Below are 18609 nucleotides of genomic sequence, written 5' to 3' on the forward strand. Positions count from 1 at the left end.
TATGTTTATATTTACAATAAAAATTAATATTTTTGATATAAATAATAATATTTTTTTTTCATATGTGACTTAAATAAAATATATGTCTAACAAAATTAATTATGCGAGTGTCTCATTAAAGTTTTGGTGTCAAGAGTATTTCATAGAATCGTGGCACATGCTATCTAAAAGATTAATTTTCTCACTTAGTAGCAAACCATCAAAAAGATTAATTTTAGAATTTCAGATAAAAATCTCAACTCAATTAAAAACAAAAGAACAAAAATGGACAGTTTCTTTTTGTGTTTTTCACAAATGTAAGATATCAAGGACTCAATATCATAGGCCGTCAATAATTATGGAAAAATAGAAAGCTAAGGACAAACGGACTTCTGTTAGGAGTACGACCACTTCAACTTGCAAGTTGCAATTTCCCTTTATTTTCCTTAGACATACTAGTCTGCGAAGAATTGTTCTCAATATACGCGTTTTACCACTGAAATCATCTCAATATATAAACCACTCCGAAACCACATTGCTCCATTGCCTCGCTAGCTTCTTGACTTGCGCCTTACACAAGAATTGGTCTGCTTTTTAGAAGAAGGCTATCTCATTGCAGGTACTGTTTTTAAATCAATTCTTCAATATTGGAACTGAATATATGTTTTTGTCTACTGGGCCAGCTCCAAGATTTTCTGGGTCACGTTTCTCCATGATTATGGTTATTCTATCAGAGCTGTATTCTAGTGTTCTAATCCTGTGATTTCCCTTTCTATGAAATTTAATTTAAAGATTCACTTTTGATATTTGTTTTAAGATTTTGTTGCTTCCAGGTATATATATGTTTATTGGTTTTTTTTATTTAATAATATAAAATTTTATTATTTACCAAAGTATACTATTGCATATAAAATAAAATTTTACAAATTTATTAAGAAAAAATGCTGTTGCTAGCTCGAGGAAAATAACAAGGGGCCGAGTTAGCTTAATCTTTTTCCAAAAAAAAAAAAAGGACCGGTGACCCCGCATTGTTACAAGTAATTTCATCATATGAAAATAATTATGAACTTGATTCTATCTTAATCATGTGTTTAAATTCTTGGAAAACTTCGGTTTTGCTTGCATCTGCTATCAAATTTCTTGATGCTTTGATATTTTTTTGCAGGGTCACTTCAAAACTTGTTACAGATTCGTGTCCTGATCAGAATTCAAGGTTTTCCAGTAAGACAAGAACAACCTACTTTGGACTACATTCTACCGCTGACACAGAATGTTTGGTCTCAAGAAATCTCCATTGCATCGGTTGTCTAAGCACAAATCAGCGGAACCAGGATTTCCTATTAAATCCAGTTCTAATCCTTTTGATTCAGACAATCAGTTGAATGTCAGGCAGAGTCTTAAAACCTCTGGACGGACTTCCTCAGAACCCTCTCTTCTTATGTCGAATATGAATTCAAACCCTTTTGATGACGATATTATTAAAGAATCCTCATTTTCACAAAACTTTCTTTCGGCCAGAAACAAGTATAAGAATGATTTTCGTGACTCTGGAGGATTAGAGAACCAGACCGTGCAGGAGTTGGAAAGTTATGCTGTATATAAGGCTGAAGATACGACAAAGACGGTCAACAATTGCCTCAAGATTGCGGAGGACATGAGAGAAGATGCTACTAAAACTCTGGTCATGCTACATCAGCAGGGAGAGCAGATTACAAGAACACACGTGGCTGCAGCTGACATCGACCATGACCTAAGTAGGGTATGTCTTATCAACTTTTGTAACTGATCCTGGTAGTATAATGACATTCGATACTGCATGTTGGAAGAGAAGGCACAAGATTTGGAACATACAATGACGAGTAATGATTCACCTTATGTGCATCTTTATTTGTTTGCCAGATCTTTTACTCGAGTAAAAATGCTGAAACTTTCTGGTTTTAACAGGAACTCAGTTTGATTCTTTCGTCGTTAACAGATTTCCTAGGCACTAAAATCCAAGTTTGTCCTGTTTCGTTTTTATCTTAACTAGGAATGTACACGTGCGATGCACGTAGATGTCTAATAATGAAAAATATAATAACGAGAAATATATAATGTTTAAAGTCATTTGAATAACATCATGTTTATAAGTATTTATCAATCTAAATATATCAAAACGCAATACATAAAAATATATCATGACAATAAATCATATATATTTACTTATTTATATGACATTTTTCAATCTGCGACATAATACAGCTCTCTTAAATGATAAATCAGCAAAAATATTTTTCATTCAAATATCATTCAAAGCGAAAGAAACAATAAAAATAAAATTAACAGAATAATAAATTTTACTAAAATAAAAACAAATATCATTCAATAAAAACAAACATGTCTATAACAGTAAAGTAGTTGCCTCAGGTACACATCTGAACAAGGACATATAAGAAAATTCACAATTGAAGTGTAACTTAAATAGACTACACATAGACAATGGACAACGAATCACAAAAATTGACTAAGAAATGTAATTAAATAATTTTTTACATAAAATTTAGAAAATAAAGAAGAATGTGAATTAATGTCCAAATTTATTTAAGATGGACAATGAATCACAAACAAACCCTTAAAAAAACATATTAATTTTTAATTTGCTAACTTAAATGAACAAGGAATAAGATGGACAATAAATTATAAAAAAAAAACCCTTAAGATAACCTAATAATTTAATTGACCAACTTAAATGAACAAGGACATATAAGAAAATTCACAATTAAAAGTGGTATATTTATATGTATGTTAGATTACTTAGAGGTTATTTCTGGTACAGTAAATCTCCGTCTACCTTTTTCAGTTATTATAGTAATTTCTTTTGAATTATTTGAATTTTGGGTTTTTCTTCTTACCAATTTGAAAACAGGAAATGGTCTTCCCATTAAGGAAAATTGTGTCGGATTGCTTGAAATATAACTATTGTTTATTAATTGAAGCCCATTCCTTATGCTGAAGCAACGCTTAGAGTGGGCAGAGTTTGTGTTATTATTTTTTATTTTAGTAGTTGTCTTTTACGTACTGTCTAATTTCTTCCACCTTCTCTTCTGGCTTCCCTTTTGATTCAGAAGTTTCTTAATGAAGCACAATGGTGCTTAGATTCAAAATCTTGTATTTCAAATATTTATTTACAAGCAGCATCGATATTGTTCTCCAAAGGTTGGAGAACTGGGTAACGAATATTGGTTATAGTTCTATGGAATCAATTTAACTTGCAGATTTTACCTTTAGTTAAATGAAACAGAATTACAATTTGGCATGCTTTGACAAAAGTGTAGCTGCAATAAGTTGGTCCATTGCCAGGCAAACGTGACCTTCATAGTGTTTTCTTCTTTCTAACTTGAGACAATAACTCAGCATCATCACTGTACGAGTCAACACTTGTCCTCACTTCTATCATTTATTTGGCCTGCTTGTCTGTTCCTAACTGTGAAAAAAAGAAGATATCGGAGGATTCTACATTATTGATGTTTTCTCCATATGTATAATAGAAGATTCAAGCTTTGACCTTTGTTGAGTCTACGAGGGTAAAATTGAATTCAAATCCATTAAATTTAACTGAAGGGAGATAATATAATTCCAACAACAATTGATGCTTTGTTCTGTTTTTTGTTTATTAATTTTAGGGTGAGAAGCTTTTGGGAAGTCTTGGGGGGATGTTTCACAAGACATGGAAGCCTAAGAGGACTCGGCCAATAAGAGGACCTGCAATTATTACAGGTCCTTTAGTTATATTTTCTTTGGTGTAAAAAATTTTAATCTTAAGCACATCTTTTGGTATGCATGAATTGCAGGCGAATAGAAGGGAATTTTAATCTTGCGTTTTGACCAGGCTCCTGGTTTAACACTTCTGGTTATACTGTAGATGATTCAGTACATAGAAAAGGTAACCACTTGGAACAAAGGGAACGACTGGGGTTGACTTCTGCATCAAAGGAACGATCACATAGACGTACACCACCTCCCGAAACCACGAATGCCTTGCAGAAAGTTGAGGTAAATTATGAACATTGCTATAGAATTTATTGACCGACTAATGTGGAAACCTAATTATCTTGTGACATGCTACTTTAAATGCTTGAGATTTGTATTGAGTTCTCTTCATGCTATTAAAGGACAGAATCACCTATAGCAAAGCAGTTGTGGTTTTAAAATTTTGATCTACGTTATTAACACTCATTTGAAACCTTGAAAACTTATTTTCCAGTATCAGTAAAACCATATTGATGCATGTTCTTGTTTCAGGGATGACTAATTTTTAATCTCGTGTATTCATTTCAGATAGAAAAAGCAAAACAAGATGATGCTTTTGCTGATATAAGTAATGTCTTAGGGGAGCTAAAGGATATGGCTATTGACATGGGTTTGGAAATTGATAGGTTTGCATTCATGTCTATCCCTCGGAATATGCGACATGTTTCTTGCCATATAATTTGACCTTAAACTTTTGTGAATTCCTAATAACTGATCACTGTTTTTTTATTATTCCTGCTCATTTGCGAACTCCAGGCAAATCAGTGCTGCGGTTGATCTTGAGGGTGAAGTGGATGTGCTCAATAGCCGAGTGAAAGGTAGCAATCAGCGTGCCCTGTATTTGCTAGCAAGGTAGATGGCTCGGTTTGCTATAGGCTTCAAATTTTCATCCTCAGCTGCTATGGGATGCGGTATTGCTGCTGCATGGAGTTTTTATTTTCACTGTTTGCAAGAGTTCACGTATTTTTTTAATCTTTGGCTGGTATGCAAAGAATGTGGAGAGGAAGTTCAATTTACTAATTTACTTTGTTTTTACTTAGTTGTTTGAGCTTCGGTTATTTTCTATATTTTTTTTACCCTTTTTACGTCACAAATTTAGTTCCATGTCTAGTTTTAAGCTAGCTTAATTTTCTTGTCGATGTAGATACAATAATCATACAATGGAAAGATATTTTTCCATATAATTTCGAATTCTTTATTTGAACGATTATGCAAATAATATCCGTTTTATATTATAAAATCTAGAGATTTCAACACTGTACAAAGTTTTAAACCGATTGAAATCAATCCAACACACATTTCATGGCCTATGTATAGTTTCATGATCCAAAAGCAATTGATGCCATGCCATGTTCCTTCAAAATAAAGCCACCTTGCCCATTATTTGGTAGCAAAAAACAAAAGCATCTTCATGCAACTTACGCATCCTGAAATACGTTTATTACATTTATATGCATAACCCTCCAATACATTTTACACAATAATATTATTTTATATGTGCTTCAACTGAATTGGATGAGTAGTAACCAATTCTATTAGTTTAAAAATATAATAGAGCTAGTTCCATTTGGTGGTAAAAACCAATTGTTCCATACCACATAAAAGCATCCTAAAGGGAGAGCACTCATTAATGAAGAAAAGTACATGGTTCATGGGTCACTTGTTTGAGTTTTAAATACCCTTCAACCCAAACACATGACAACTTTCTTTCTTGTCTTCATGTTTCAACTTCACTTCACACTACAAACTACCCCATCTTTTCCATCACTAGTCGCATGAAGAGCTCACGGTCGACCGCCGTAACCAATAACTGGATTTCTGTCTGCACTATAATTGTCCTGATCATGGTGACCACAAATTCTAGCGTATCCGCACAAGACAGAGATGCTTCAACGACTACTCATCTACACAACTTTCCTGATTATCATCGGCTTCTATTCTCTCCGATCACCCGTCGCCTTTTCATCCAACATTCAAGTCATCATCAACCGCCGCCGCCGCCGCCTAGTGGAGATGATGAGATTGATGCAAGATATGGTGTTGAGAAACGTTTGGTCCCAAGCGGGCCGAATCCGCTGCACAATTGAGTAGCACACAAGAATGTTCCACAGTGGCTATGAATCCTCCAACACTTCATGCAAATGAGTACACATTTTGTATGGTGAAGCTTAATTAGAAACTTGTTTCTCACTGCCTAGTTCATTTTCATCATGTGTTATGAGCACTTGAATTAACTTGGTATGTTGAAAAAACAAAGTTAAAACAGCATTTCTCTGGTTCAAGCTGTTGTATCAGTATTTAATTCAATGCAGGCTCTCCTTGGGGCAGGAGCTCAAAGTATGGAGTTGCAGAAAAAGCCTGTAATTTATTTAGTGTACTTTTTGTCTGTAGATCTATGCATGTAAACCATATATATAAATTACTTAGTTTAATATAAGTTATTGAGAGATTCAACGGCAGAATGAATGATGCAACATTACTTGGTGACATGTTTTCTGTTCCAGCACTTTCGTTGCCTGAAAAAATTAATACAGTCGAGCTTTTAATACAAATGGGATTGGAAAGTATGAGTAATAAATTACTAGTACCTGTCACTGTATATTTGGACAGATGAGAGGTTTATGTAGTATTTGTAGCAACATTTCACTGACTACGTAATAATGAATCAATCAAAAAAAGAGTACATAATATTGCTGCAAATGTATTGGGATATGAGAAAATGCCAACACCACTTGCTTTGGCTTCTGTATGGTTAAAGTCAATACTTGTGTTTGCAGGATACATTAAGGCACATATATTCGTGTGCATCGTCAAATTCGTTGGCCCACCTTCGAATTCAACACTTCGCAGACTGGCAGCATGAACACTATCCAAGACCAAAATGTTGGATGGGATTTAGGCGTATCCAAGAATTCAATCCGAGTATTAATACCTACAATATAATTTCTTGAATTTTTAAAATATAAAATATAATTGTCCTTTAGTTAATGTGTGCATGTATCAGATTGGTTAATGCAGTTGCAGTGGTTTCAATTATCCATTTCAAATTAATGTGAAACATTGGTATATCATCTTTCAAAATGATGTCTGTCGCGTATCATTGATCCACCAAAATCGGGAACATAGAGGTAACTCCAATAAAATCAAGAGATAACTCCTATGTTTGTAGCTTTTTTATTTTTAAATTCAAAAGAAGGCTCTATCAATATTTCTAATGACAACCACCTCCGATACTATTTTGTCATACTCTAAGCTTACGTCCTCCTTAGTATGGTTATACATAAGAGTACAAGTGAATCAAGTTACATATGAGTACCTCGAAAACTCGGTCAAAACTGGACTCGAGCTTGATTTGATAAACTCGAGACCAGTTCGAATAGCTCGAGTATTTTTTCTGTTTTTGCAAGGTAATCAATGTTAAATATGAAAAGTCGGACTGTTGACAAAAAGCTGGAGCCAAATTGCGGTAACCAACTTGGTTCTCAGCAAACCGTGAACGGAAATTTCATGCTAGTCCTTGCGGTGCCTACATTCTTAAACGGATGACAGTACAAAAGTTCTGCAAAACCAGCCCAACGTGGAATAACCATCCATAAAATCATTATTGTGTTAAATTTCAAATCTTACAAGTACCCATCCTAAACAGAACATAAATTGAGTATTAAAACATATCATGTCTAATACACACAGAGAATTGAATTAAAACAGAAGGGGTCGAGACAGAATTCGATCTTCACTTGGTAAAGACAACTACTTTTCTTCTTGTCCTTGATGTCTTTCTTCCACCAGGTCCTGAAATTGAATGCCAATTTGAATTAGAAAATACGAAGTCAAAGTTACAAAAGGAACGGAACTCACAATTATTCTATTATTTTTTAAACATACTTGCATGGAACCTTTTGCTCATCAGATTTTATTCTGTGTTCAGACTTCAGCATCAAAGCATCATGTAGGTTAACTAGTAATTTTGCAAAACTTTCTTGCGCAAGATGCCATTACACAGACTCCAAGCAATGCAGATTTTTGGACATCAGATTTTATACCATGTTCAGAATCTTACAGGTTAAGTAAAAATTTTGCAAAACTTTATTGCACATGATGCCGTTGTCGTAACACAGACTTCGTGCTTGAGTGCAGATGGATGTTGGTATTTATGTTCGTGTGATAAGCAGATCTACATATTCATATCCATGTAACAAATCAATTCAACTAAACAATGTATGGACTTAGTTAATTAAGTATCGACTATTGTAAAAGAAAATTTTGATATTACATTCAAACCTATTACACTGAGCAAAATGAGGCCTAACACAGCAAGCCGATTTTATTGGGTATTTATCAAGATATTGACAGGCTAAATGAAAGTTGACTTCCTCGCAAAACATTTCTCCAAGATACTGTTAAAAGCCCTCCCCTGTCTGAAAATGCCTTTCATAAGGTTGCATACGTGTTAGACCTGGATATTAACTGCCAAAACAACCAAATAGATTGGCCCAACCCATTTCATGTTCTCAAGGTAGCAACTCAACCACTATTTTTACAACCATCCCATCAACAAACTTTATCCTATTAACTCATGGAGTTTGCAAGGTTACAACCCTATTAACTACCCGCAAAAGGATACAACATATAACATTTACATAGCAAAAGGAAAGAATGTGAAGGACATACGACAACTAAACTTCCTTCAAAGTTACCTACAACCATATTACCATAAAAACCACCAGTACTCAAGCTCCACACAACATATTATTTCCAAAAGCAGATATTAATAATTTTACCACTGAAAGCTAGGTAATATGATTTTGACGCCTCCTGATTAAGTAAGGGAACAAAACCCCCTCAGCTGAAGAACAACATCCAGAGCAGCTACAAGACTCGACTAAATTACCATATTGCACATGTAGTTAGTACACTGCACTACTGCAGTTTAGCAGCATTCTTGGATTCGCATTTGGGTAGCATAGTTAAATTGTTTATCTTCTTTTCATATTCTAGTTGAACAAAGCAAATTTAAGCATCAGAGGGATATCACAAGTTCAGACAAAGTTCCAATAGATTATTCGTGGAAAGTATTAATCAGATATTGAATTCACAGAGGAAAGCCTCACGAACGAGAAAAAAAATAATGTCCTAAACTGCAAACGATAATCTCTTCTCCAAGAACATTCAACACCTAATCCAATGCAGCAAAATCTTTCTATTGTAACACAAATAAAACGCAAATCCATGAAAAATGACCTAATTAGATTAACAAATTCAATATCCAAGACTAAACAAACTTGGAACGCCAGCAACTATTTGAAAAAAAAATCAAACTCCATAACATTCAACCAGGCAAAAGTCTGTTCATATTGAAATCTTTAAAACACTAAAAAGTATAAAAACCAACCTCATTGGACGAAAGCCCATTACACAAACTATTCACGAGTGTTTCGTTTCCATTACGCTCTTGACGGTAGGCGCATAGAGAGAATAAACAAGGGCCTGCCTTTCTGCGATGGCGAGCTGCGACTTTCCATCGGCGAAGGCGGCCCCTGCGGCGGAGTGATCGTTAAGACGGTGGTTGTGGCGAAAGGCGTCGATGGTGCGACGTTTCGCGTACTCCCTAATGTTGTAATCCGTGAACCCACGCGCCGTGCGAAGGAGTGAGCGGAAGAGTGAGAGAACTTCGGCGCGCGTTGGCGCTGACCCCATCTCTTTCTTTTTTCCTCCCCGCTTTCGTGGGTTGCAGAGGCTGGAGAATTGCGTATAACTTCGGTTATTCTAGCTAGGAATATATTTTAAAGAAAATTCCAATGAATCTCGATTATCACCCAATCACCGTCTTACGAATCTTAATATGTTATATTGATCAATCTTACTCATATTTAAAATAAAAAAATAATACTTTTAACATATATATTTGACCGTCTCACAAATACGACTCGTGAGACCATGTCACACAAGTTTTTACCTAAAGTTAAAAAAACACACACTTTTATTAAAAAAAAATTAATCCATATTTTTTTAATGTTTAATTTTACAAAAGTTATTTTTGAGATTCGGAACATTGTGTGAAATTTGGGGAGATACTAGTGCTAGGTTTTATATGCCACAAGTCTATACAGTCCAAACTCCAAAACCCTTCTCCCGATAAATTAGTGTAAGCATATAGAATTTGAGTTCCATGTTTTCCAATAATAATCAATGAGAACAATGCTAGTGCTAGGTTTTATATGCCAAAAGTCTATACAATCCAAACTCCAAAATCTTTTTCCGGGTAAATTAGTGTGAGCATTTTCCATGTTTTCCAATAATAATAAATGAGAACAAAATATTGGCCAACTTGGTATGAATTTAGAATTCGTGTGGTGTGTGAATATCTTCAATGAGGGCGAACTACTAAGTATGCTGCGGTTTCTTCAATGAGAAAGAATCGGTATTCTGTAGCTCCTCCCAGTAAAGGACGAACTTGTGAACTTCAAAGAAATTTTTTGTCCAAGCACAGTTCCAAGAAAAGCTTGTTCCTGAGATGAAACAGGTACTCTTCGCTTTGCTAGTCGAGAGCCACCAAGAAAAAATCATCTAGTTCTTAATGTAGCATGGCCAGTTTCTCCCAAATGTTGATGTAATTTATTCCTGTTAAATATAAGTCAGCATTTCAAATGGGAACAACCGTGAGACTGGGGTAGTGTACTGGCTCATGTTGTAGAGGAGAAAATGAATGGAAACTTGCCTTGTCTCGAATTCCTCCCCACACTTTTCACATGCAGTGTCTGAACCTTTAGTTGCGGCCTATGGAAAATAGAAATTAATTGCTGCTAGGCACGGAACTAGTTGAGACTGGAAAAGTATTGAATGAAAGTCTCTATATGGAATCAACGAAAACATAATTACATTTCATTTAATAGAAAACCATATTTCCTTGCTCCAAAAAAAAAATAACCACGCTGTCAGTAGAAAGAATACACCATTTCGTTTATTCACTCAGTAAATTATGAAAATACTGTGATATAGCATAAGGCTTGTTGAGACCAGCTGGTTAGAAGTAAGGGATCTTAGTCCAGTTTATAACCCTTGTTTCCAAAGTAAATAGACATTCTACAATAACAGCTTTAGCTTTAATCTTAGTCCAGTTTATAACCCTTGTTTCCAAAGTAAATAGACATTCTACAATAACAGCTTTAGCTTTACTATTGAGAAAACCCATAATCAACATATTGTGGTGGCAGCAAAGAAGGTTTTAGGAAGAGTATTAGTACCTTTTGTTTCCTTCCGCGGGAGGCAACCTTCAACTTGGATACATTCTCTTTCTTTATTGTAGATTTCTTGTTCGCAGCTTGCTGTTGATGCTTTTGACCCCTTTCCCTCGTGTCATCTCCACCACTCATGGTCTCAGATTCCGGTAAAGTGTTCGATACTGACTCCCCAACAAGGGAGGTATCATCAGGCCCATCCTGTTCCTGGACCTGGAAATTTTTCTCTGACGCAACAGCTGTGCTAGTTTCTACTTCATCTTGACTTCTATCCTTCCGTCTCCTCCTGCCTCCCCCGCTCCTCCGAGAACCTTTAGTGTCATTATATTCCATGAACTCCAATACATCACTGTGAACCTCTGGTACAATTCTACTAACTGAACACTTCGGCTTATTGGAAACCCTGTTTCTAGTCTTACGTCCAGACACCATGGTTTGAAGGAAACTTGCTTCGTCGTCATCTGACTCCATCTGAGCACTTACTCCTTTCTGCCCCCTGCCATTGTCCATATCATTGAATGATTCTGCCTCACTAAGTTCAGCATTGTCATTACATGTCTCCTCTTCTTGAATACCAACATTAGCCTTAAATTGCTCTTCTAAATCATTTAGCCCTTCATCTGCTGACAAATAGCCAGTACCATCTGCATCAACATCCCCATTTTCCTCATCAGCCTTTCCATTCCCTCGTGCTGCTTTATATTCTCTATCTTCCGCACTAAATGCTTCTCTCAATTCAGCTAGCTTCTCCTTGTGCTTCTTAGACTGCTCATGGTTTTTCCACTGCTTATCAGTCTTGAATTTCTTTCCACAAGCTACACAATACAACTCGTTGCTCTTCTCATCCACATCATCAACCTCTTCGTCATCCAACTCCTCGATCTTTGCCCACTCAGGCTCATTATAATTCCTTGCTCTTTCTGCTTTTTGTCTATCTAACTCTTTCTTCCTCTGTTTCTCCTCTTCTCTCTTCCTCTCCATCTCCTCATTCCTCTTCACCTGCATATCAATCACTCTTTTATCCCTCTTCTTCACAAACTCTGCCAGTCCCCTAACCGTCTCATTAAACTCCCGCCGCGCCTTTTTCCTCAACTTTTTATTCTCCTCCTCCATTAGCCTCCTCGACTTCCTGTTTGGACCCGCCATCACATCATACTGATCCGCCCAACAGAAATCCATCGATGTAACAAATCCTAGCCAATAATTATAAAAGGCCGTTACCTGCATATGAAAGGTAAAACTTTAATAGTGAATCTTACAAAAGATATTAAATAGACATGACATGACATATAATGAAAATATGGGAGTACGAATTGCCATCATAAATAATATCGTAAAAATGATGGAAATTTTCAGCAGACCAAGGATAGTAAAAACTAAAATTAGCATCTTTAACAATTTTTCACCACACCTGCAGACCTGCTATAGTCTACCATATAATCTCTAGGCATTTATCAATTGTCATGTAACATAAACTGCCTTTGCCAAAATCAGGTTCGAGAAATAGCAGACCACTTTCCTCGACATTGTGACCTCTAAAACCCAACCCAAGACAAAGTCACCATGCACATTACACTAAAGAATAAGATTCAAGAAGCCACAATGAGATGACACACCAGCGGAAACATCACATTGGTCAAGTCTTGTGCTCAATTTCCACAAATTGTGCGCAAGTACACAACTTTAAAAACTTTTATGGGACACAGGCTTTCATACCCAGATCATATCCCTGCCAACTATGTCAGTGCCACTAGTCTTCGAATTAAAATTATTCTAATTAGTAAGTCTTTAAAGCGACTGAAATGAAAACATACAAGACAAGAGTTTATAGGGTCATTAAAATGATACATTTGTAATATAGATATAGCAGCACATATGTTTTTCCAAGTCATCCAAAAAAATTTATTGCCACCAATCTTTGGAATCATCGAGTAACTCAAAGATTCAATAGAACATGAACTTCCATTTAATTCGACATGATACTTAATCCAGAAATTCCATGGTCATGTCTAAAAAAAAATTGCGGCAACAGGTATCAATTTAAAAAAGATTCAGGGCAGAAAAAAATCATGCCTGTGCATAAGGACTCTCCAAATTGCCCAAAACAGGAGCTTCCTTGGGAAAATCCAAGCCCAATTTCTTCGCAAAAGCCAATTCACTCCCATATATTCTCTCGAACAAATCTCCATACACCTTATAAAAACCCTTCCCCGAATGCGTGTAGCCAGAATATACCGAATTCGAGAAGAAAGGAAACAAGTCGGGGACTAAATTGGACGCCCCGTTGGACGAGGAACTAGTGGAGAAGAGGATTTGTGTACGGTGGGAATCGTACCAAGCGCGCTCCCGAGCGTCGGAGAGGACCTCGTAGGCGTTGACAAGTTCCTGGAAGGAGGCGGTGGCGTCGGCTTCGGAGACGCCACTCTGGACCAGCTTATCTGGGTGACGCTGGAGAGCGAGCCGCTTGTAAGCCGACCGAATTTCGTCGGCAGTGCAGTCGCGGCTCAATCCAAGGACTTCGTACAGGCATCGTTTTTCCGTCGATGCCATGTCTGTAAAAGTCTAGGGCTCCTATTTCTGATCAAAAAAGCCTACCGCGAGATTTTTGTGGAATACTGACAGTTTTACGCTTGTAGGTAACTTTGTTCGGCCGAAATAATCCTTGAAGACAAGGTCCAATGAAGTTATGAATATAAATAAAGAAAGAAAAATCACAGGTAGCATTAGGTTTGACGCCAAGAAAAGATAATGGGCACTTCGAAATTATTTTATTTTTTAAATTTAATGTTTTTACCATATTTGTTTTAGATAAAAAATTGTGTGAGACGGTTTTACGAATCATATTTTGTGAGATGGATTCTTTATTTGGATCATCAATGAAATTAAAAAAAAATATTACTTTTTATGATAAGAGTATTACTTTTTATTGTGAATATCGATATGATTGACTCGTTTCACAGGTAAAAATTTGTGAGATCATCTCACAAGAGACTTACTCTAAGGGGGTGTATTCTTCCTATACTTTCAAAGATTTTTAATGACTTTTTTAAATGATGAACTTTTGTGGAGTTGATGAATTTTTATTGACTTTTATAGAATCTCATAGAATTATAAAACAATTTTCATAGACTTTTATAGACTTTTTTTCAAGATTTTTGTAGATTTTTGTAAACTTTTTCATAGAATTATGTGAATTTTGTAGTTTATAATTGTGATTTATTTTTTATTAATTTTTTTAAATAATTATTGGACATAGATAACCTCTTCAATTTTAAATTATTTTTTTATTTATGAATGTAAATGAATTTTACTTACTTAAAAGTTAAATCAATTTAATTTGTGAAAAACGACAAATAAATATCCAATTTATTGAAATCAAAATTTCAATTATTTATGCCAATTCAACATATTAATGAATAATATTTTTATAAGTTCATAATAAAATTTTATTAAAAGAACACTCAAAACAATTGAGCTTCATTATCTAGTTCAATTTGAAATTCGTCAAATTGACACTTCTTTCAAAGAAAATTGTGTAATATAACACATGCCAATACAAGCCCTATTAGGGGTGGGAAAAAATACCGAATTTTCGGTATACCGAGATTACCGTAACAAAAAAATTTTGAATTTATCCAATTTTAAATATACCGAAGATTTCGGTACGGTACGGTTAGGGGTGTTCAAACTTCGGATAAAACCGAAAAAACCGAAAATCCAAACCGAAAAAACCGAACATCGAACCGAAAGCCGAATTTTGTAATTCCGATATAAATGTTAAAACCGAACTTTATTTGGTTCGATTTTGGATTATATATGTCAAAACCGAAAAAACCGAAATTTCATTAAATTAATATTTTTTTATATTTTTATTAATATTATATATTTTGATATGATATTTGATGAATGAAAAACCATTTTGAACAATTTTTAGTTGATTGTTGTTTGTTTAATTAATTTAGACTTTATATTTAAATATTTTACTAAGAAAACATATAGAAAATTAACATATTATATTTTACAATATATTTATATTATTAATTAAATAATTATATCAAAACTGAAATAATCGACCGAAATAACCAAACCGTTTTGGTAGAAAACCGAACCGAACCGAAGAAAAATGGTTCTGATTCGGATTATATATTTCTAAAACTTAAAATCGAAAAAACCGAAAATCAAACCGAACCGACCGATGAACACCCTTGGTACGGTAACATACCGAATACTTCGGTACGATAACGATATCCAATTTGAAAATTTTTGTATATATCGAAATACCGGAAAAATATACAAAAATTTTAAAATATATAAAATTTTAAAACAATAAATTATAAATTTTTAAAAATGTAAGGTTTTTTTTGGTTCGATATACCGAAAATTTTGATACAGTATCGGTATGGATTTCTTATACAATAATTTAATATATAGATTAACTAAAATTAAAGAAAATAATTTAAAATAAAATGTTATATAATAATTAATAAAAAATTAAATTTCAATTATGTTTTTAAAAAGTACAAATAAAAAGAAAAATATAGACGAGAAAAGAATGAAAGTTTGTATTGAATTTGGGAGATTTCTCGATTAAATGTACATCCAAATTTTTAGGTTGAATCAAAGACTTTTGTTGACATTTTATTGTTGTACCTTAGGCTATAATTCTTGTACTTAATAGAATTACATAGAGTCATTAAAAGTCTATTGACATTTGAATACCTATAGACTTTTGTAGAGTTTTTAAAAGTCTAATTTGAATACCACATGACTTTTTAAAATTCTACAAAAGTTTACATTGAATACCACTAAACTTTTATGGAGTATATAAAAGTTTAATTTGAATACCTCTAGACTTTTAAACTCCATAAAAATCATTAAAAATCTATAACCAATACATTCATTTAAATGTCAAGTCAGACAGAATATCATGATATAATCTCTTCTTTTTATACTTTTAAAAGAATTAAAATGATTAATAGTTTTTCATTCCAGCTTTTGTTTACAAAGTAAAAATTTTGAGGAAAAAAAATACTCTTGTTTTTTTTTTAAAAAGAAGTAACTCAAACATTTTTACTTTAATTAATACTTTCTTTGCAAGTGTAAGATCCAGAAGGGATTATTCTATCCTATCCTGCGGGCACTGTAGGGGTACATTCAAAGGTCGAAATTTTTTCTGATTCAATATTTTTTTTAATTTTTTTTTCCTATAAAATAGAATCCCAACCATTCATATGGGCTGTGAGCAGTGAGCGCTACCCCTACAATGAAGAAGATCAAACATCTAAACTAAAAGAAAGACACACATCTCCATTATCAATGGCTGCTCCTTGTTTACAACTTACAAGTACGACATTAGTTTCTTCTTCAAATCACAGATAAATTTATCAAAATTTTTGTTCGAAGATCCATTGATTTCAACGGCATTATGCAACTTTTCCTTCACGCTAGTAATATCGTTCCTCAAGTCCTCTGCAGCGCCTCCATAGATGAAGCTACCTATCTTTTCTGCAACTGCTTCCCTCTGAACTGAGATTAATCCATCACAAAGATTAGTCCCGATTTTCCAGTCATCAACTACTAGTTTCCTGTTAGTTGGTTGATCGAATGTTATGGGATAGCAAATCATGGGAACCCCACACCAAATGCTCTCGAGTATTGAATTCCAACCACAATGCGTAAAAAACCCACCAACCGCAGGATGCGAAAGCACCGAGATTTGGTCACACCATGGAATAATCAACCCTTTGTCTTTGCTGAAGGCGTCCTCGAATCCATGGGGTAAGATTTTATGATCGTCTCGAAAAACCCATATGAAATTCACTTCACTGAGGATGATTCCATATGCTATTTCTTTGATAACCTGCTTACTGATTTGGACAAGGCTGCCGAAGGAGACGTAAACGACTGAGCCTGGACGCTTCGTTTCGAGCCACTGGTTGCAGTCTGCTTCGGCCCATAAACTCATGGGCACGGTCGTGATGATTGGAGTGGCATTTTTTATGAAACTAATCGGTCCAACTGCATAATTTGGCTGGTTTTTGTGATTCAGAGAAGACAGCGTATCAGATTCTAGCTCTTGCACAGTGTTGTGTAAGACAAAATCTGCCTTCTTCACTTCCTTAAATGTTGACACCATTCCTTGGTGGACCAATGACGTCGATTCAGATTCCTTGAAGTACGGCATTAAGTCCTTTGTACTTATAGAATCAACTCCCGGCACGTAGCTTATCAGCTCCTCCGCATCATCTGCCAGCAGAAAACGGGAAAAACAGTAAACCGGTCGCAATTTATATGTGAAAAAAAAAAGTTTCGAACCCCAAATCACCAAACATTAGTTCAGGTAGATCACCTTTTGCTGGATAGTGACCATTTTCTTGAAGAAGATCTAGGTGATACCCTAAAGAGAAAACGAGGGCCGGCTCTGTCCAGAACGAAACGTTTACGAGGTTATACTTGCTGGCGATTTTCGCAGTCCAAGAAAACGTTGTATCAGTTACCAAGAAATGGACCGAGTGTGGGTCAGACATTATCATCTTCCCCACAAACTCATCCGCGATACACGGGAAATTGTAAAACATGGACTCCCAGAACTCCTCTAGGTGGAGCGTTCGATCGAATTCGAGGGGAAATCCATCACTGATTGTCGTGTAACATATATCGAGACCGGCTTCTCGTGCTTTTGAGAAGAAATTGAGCTGATCTTTGTGGACTTTTGATAATGTGTGGTGAATATACTCGGTGTGGACAAAAGTAATAGCAAAGCCAGCTGAAGCAATCTTGAGGGCAAGATTCACAAATGGTGTAATGTGTCCTTGATAAGGGACTGAAATCATGATAGCATGACGCTTGGAGTGCATTTTTGAAGCCATTTTTTGTGCCAGTTAATGATATATATATATATATATATATATATATATATATATATATATGTTTATGAGCCACAATTAGAACACTTTTACATAGTTTATTGGAGATCTTTTTAAGCATATAAAGGTAGATGAATCTTATTTATATGGATATTACACTCATTTTATTTCAACGAATAATATTTTGTCACACATATAATTTAAAAATCATGTCCACATAAATAAGATGAAATATAACATAAAACGTTGCGTTTCTTCAAATAAAGTAAGATTGAGTTGATACAACAAAAGCGTCCACTTGCAGAAAGAGGGATTATTTCCCCTGCCCATACAGGCAGTGCCTGTACGGGAAAAGAACGGCCCGGATCACTCCACATGAGTGATCCGGGCCCACCACCATGTATTAAAAAAAAAAAAATTGGCTCAAATTTTTTCCGAGCCATTAGATCTACTCTGCAGGCAGTGCCAGGGTACTGGTCTACTTTACCCAGAAGAGAGCAGAACTTTATGTAAAGAAGAGATTTTGATCGGGACGCTGTCGGGCATCTTTGATACGCTGACTAGACAGATCCCACTACTCCACGTTTTTTTAAAAAGGTGTGAAGCTTTTAAAGAATTTAAATTTTACTACTCAAATATTTTCATGTCGTTATCTAAAACAAGAATATTTAGGTAACGAAGAATAGTTTATTTGGGTTGCAAATTTGTCGCTCTTATGAATCTTTATAAAAATTTAA

The 18609-nt window shown here is 34.9% G+C and overlaps 4 protein-coding genes across 5 annotated transcripts; 1 reads left to right on the top strand and 3 right to left on the bottom strand.

Moving 5' to 3' along the window:
* The first annotated feature begins 365 nt into the window (after positions 1-365).
* Positions 366-4972, top strand: LOC140829319 (SNAP25 homologous protein SNAP33-like). Of its 2 annotated transcripts, none has more exons than XM_073192417.1 (6): positions 366-598; positions 1145-1738; positions 3642-3735; positions 3881-4011; positions 4297-4394; positions 4525-4972. In XM_073192417.1, the coding sequence occupies exons 2-6, from the start codon at positions 1250-1252 to the stop codon at positions 4622-4624; spliced, it is 912 nt and encodes a 303-aa protein (XP_073048518.1). In that variant the 5' UTR covers positions 366-598; positions 1145-1249; the 3' UTR covers positions 4625-4972. The 2 variants fall into 2 exon arrangements, with proteins under 2 accessions (XP_073048518.1, XP_073048519.1); XM_073192418.1 differs by having other exon boundaries at positions 376-598; positions 1168-1738.
* Positions 4973-7325: 2353 nt separating this feature from the next.
* LOC140829320 (uncharacterized) lies at positions 7326-9540 on the bottom strand. The gene is made up of 2 exons (XM_073192419.1): positions 9161-9540; positions 7326-7560 (listed from the first exon to the last, which is right to left on the bottom strand). The coding sequence occupies exon 1, from the start codon at positions 9463-9465 to the stop codon at positions 9193-9195; it is 273 nt and encodes a 90-aa protein (XP_073048520.1). The 5' UTR covers positions 9466-9540; the 3' UTR covers positions 7326-7560; positions 9161-9192.
* Positions 9541-9873: 333 nt separating this feature from the next.
* On the bottom strand, positions 9874-13676 carry LOC140829321 (DNAJ protein JJJ1 homolog). The gene is made up of 4 exons (XM_073192420.1): positions 13080-13676; positions 11013-12227; positions 10487-10545; positions 9874-10389 (listed from the first exon to the last, which is right to left on the bottom strand). The coding sequence occupies exons 1-4, from the start codon at positions 13554-13556 to the stop codon at positions 10332-10334; spliced, it is 1809 nt and encodes a 602-aa protein (XP_073048521.1). The 5' UTR covers positions 13557-13676; the 3' UTR covers positions 9874-10331.
* Positions 13677-16251: 2575 nt separating this feature from the next.
* Positions 16252-17909, bottom strand: LOC140829967 (UDP-glycosyltransferase 86A1-like). The gene is made up of 2 exons (XM_073193246.1): positions 17356-17909; positions 16252-17252 (listed from the first exon to the last, which is right to left on the bottom strand). The coding sequence occupies exons 1-2, from the start codon at positions 17873-17875 to the stop codon at positions 16345-16347; spliced, it is 1428 nt and encodes a 475-aa protein (XP_073049347.1). The 5' UTR covers positions 17876-17909; the 3' UTR covers positions 16252-16344.
* Between the last annotated feature and the right edge of the window lie 700 nt (positions 17910-18609).

Source organism: Primulina eburnea, chromosome 4, assembly GCF_022965805.1.
Source record: "Primulina eburnea isolate SZY01 chromosome 4, ASM2296580v1, whole genome shotgun sequence".
Taxonomy (NCBI): Eukaryota; Viridiplantae; Streptophyta; class Magnoliopsida; order Lamiales; family Gesneriaceae; genus Primulina; species Primulina eburnea.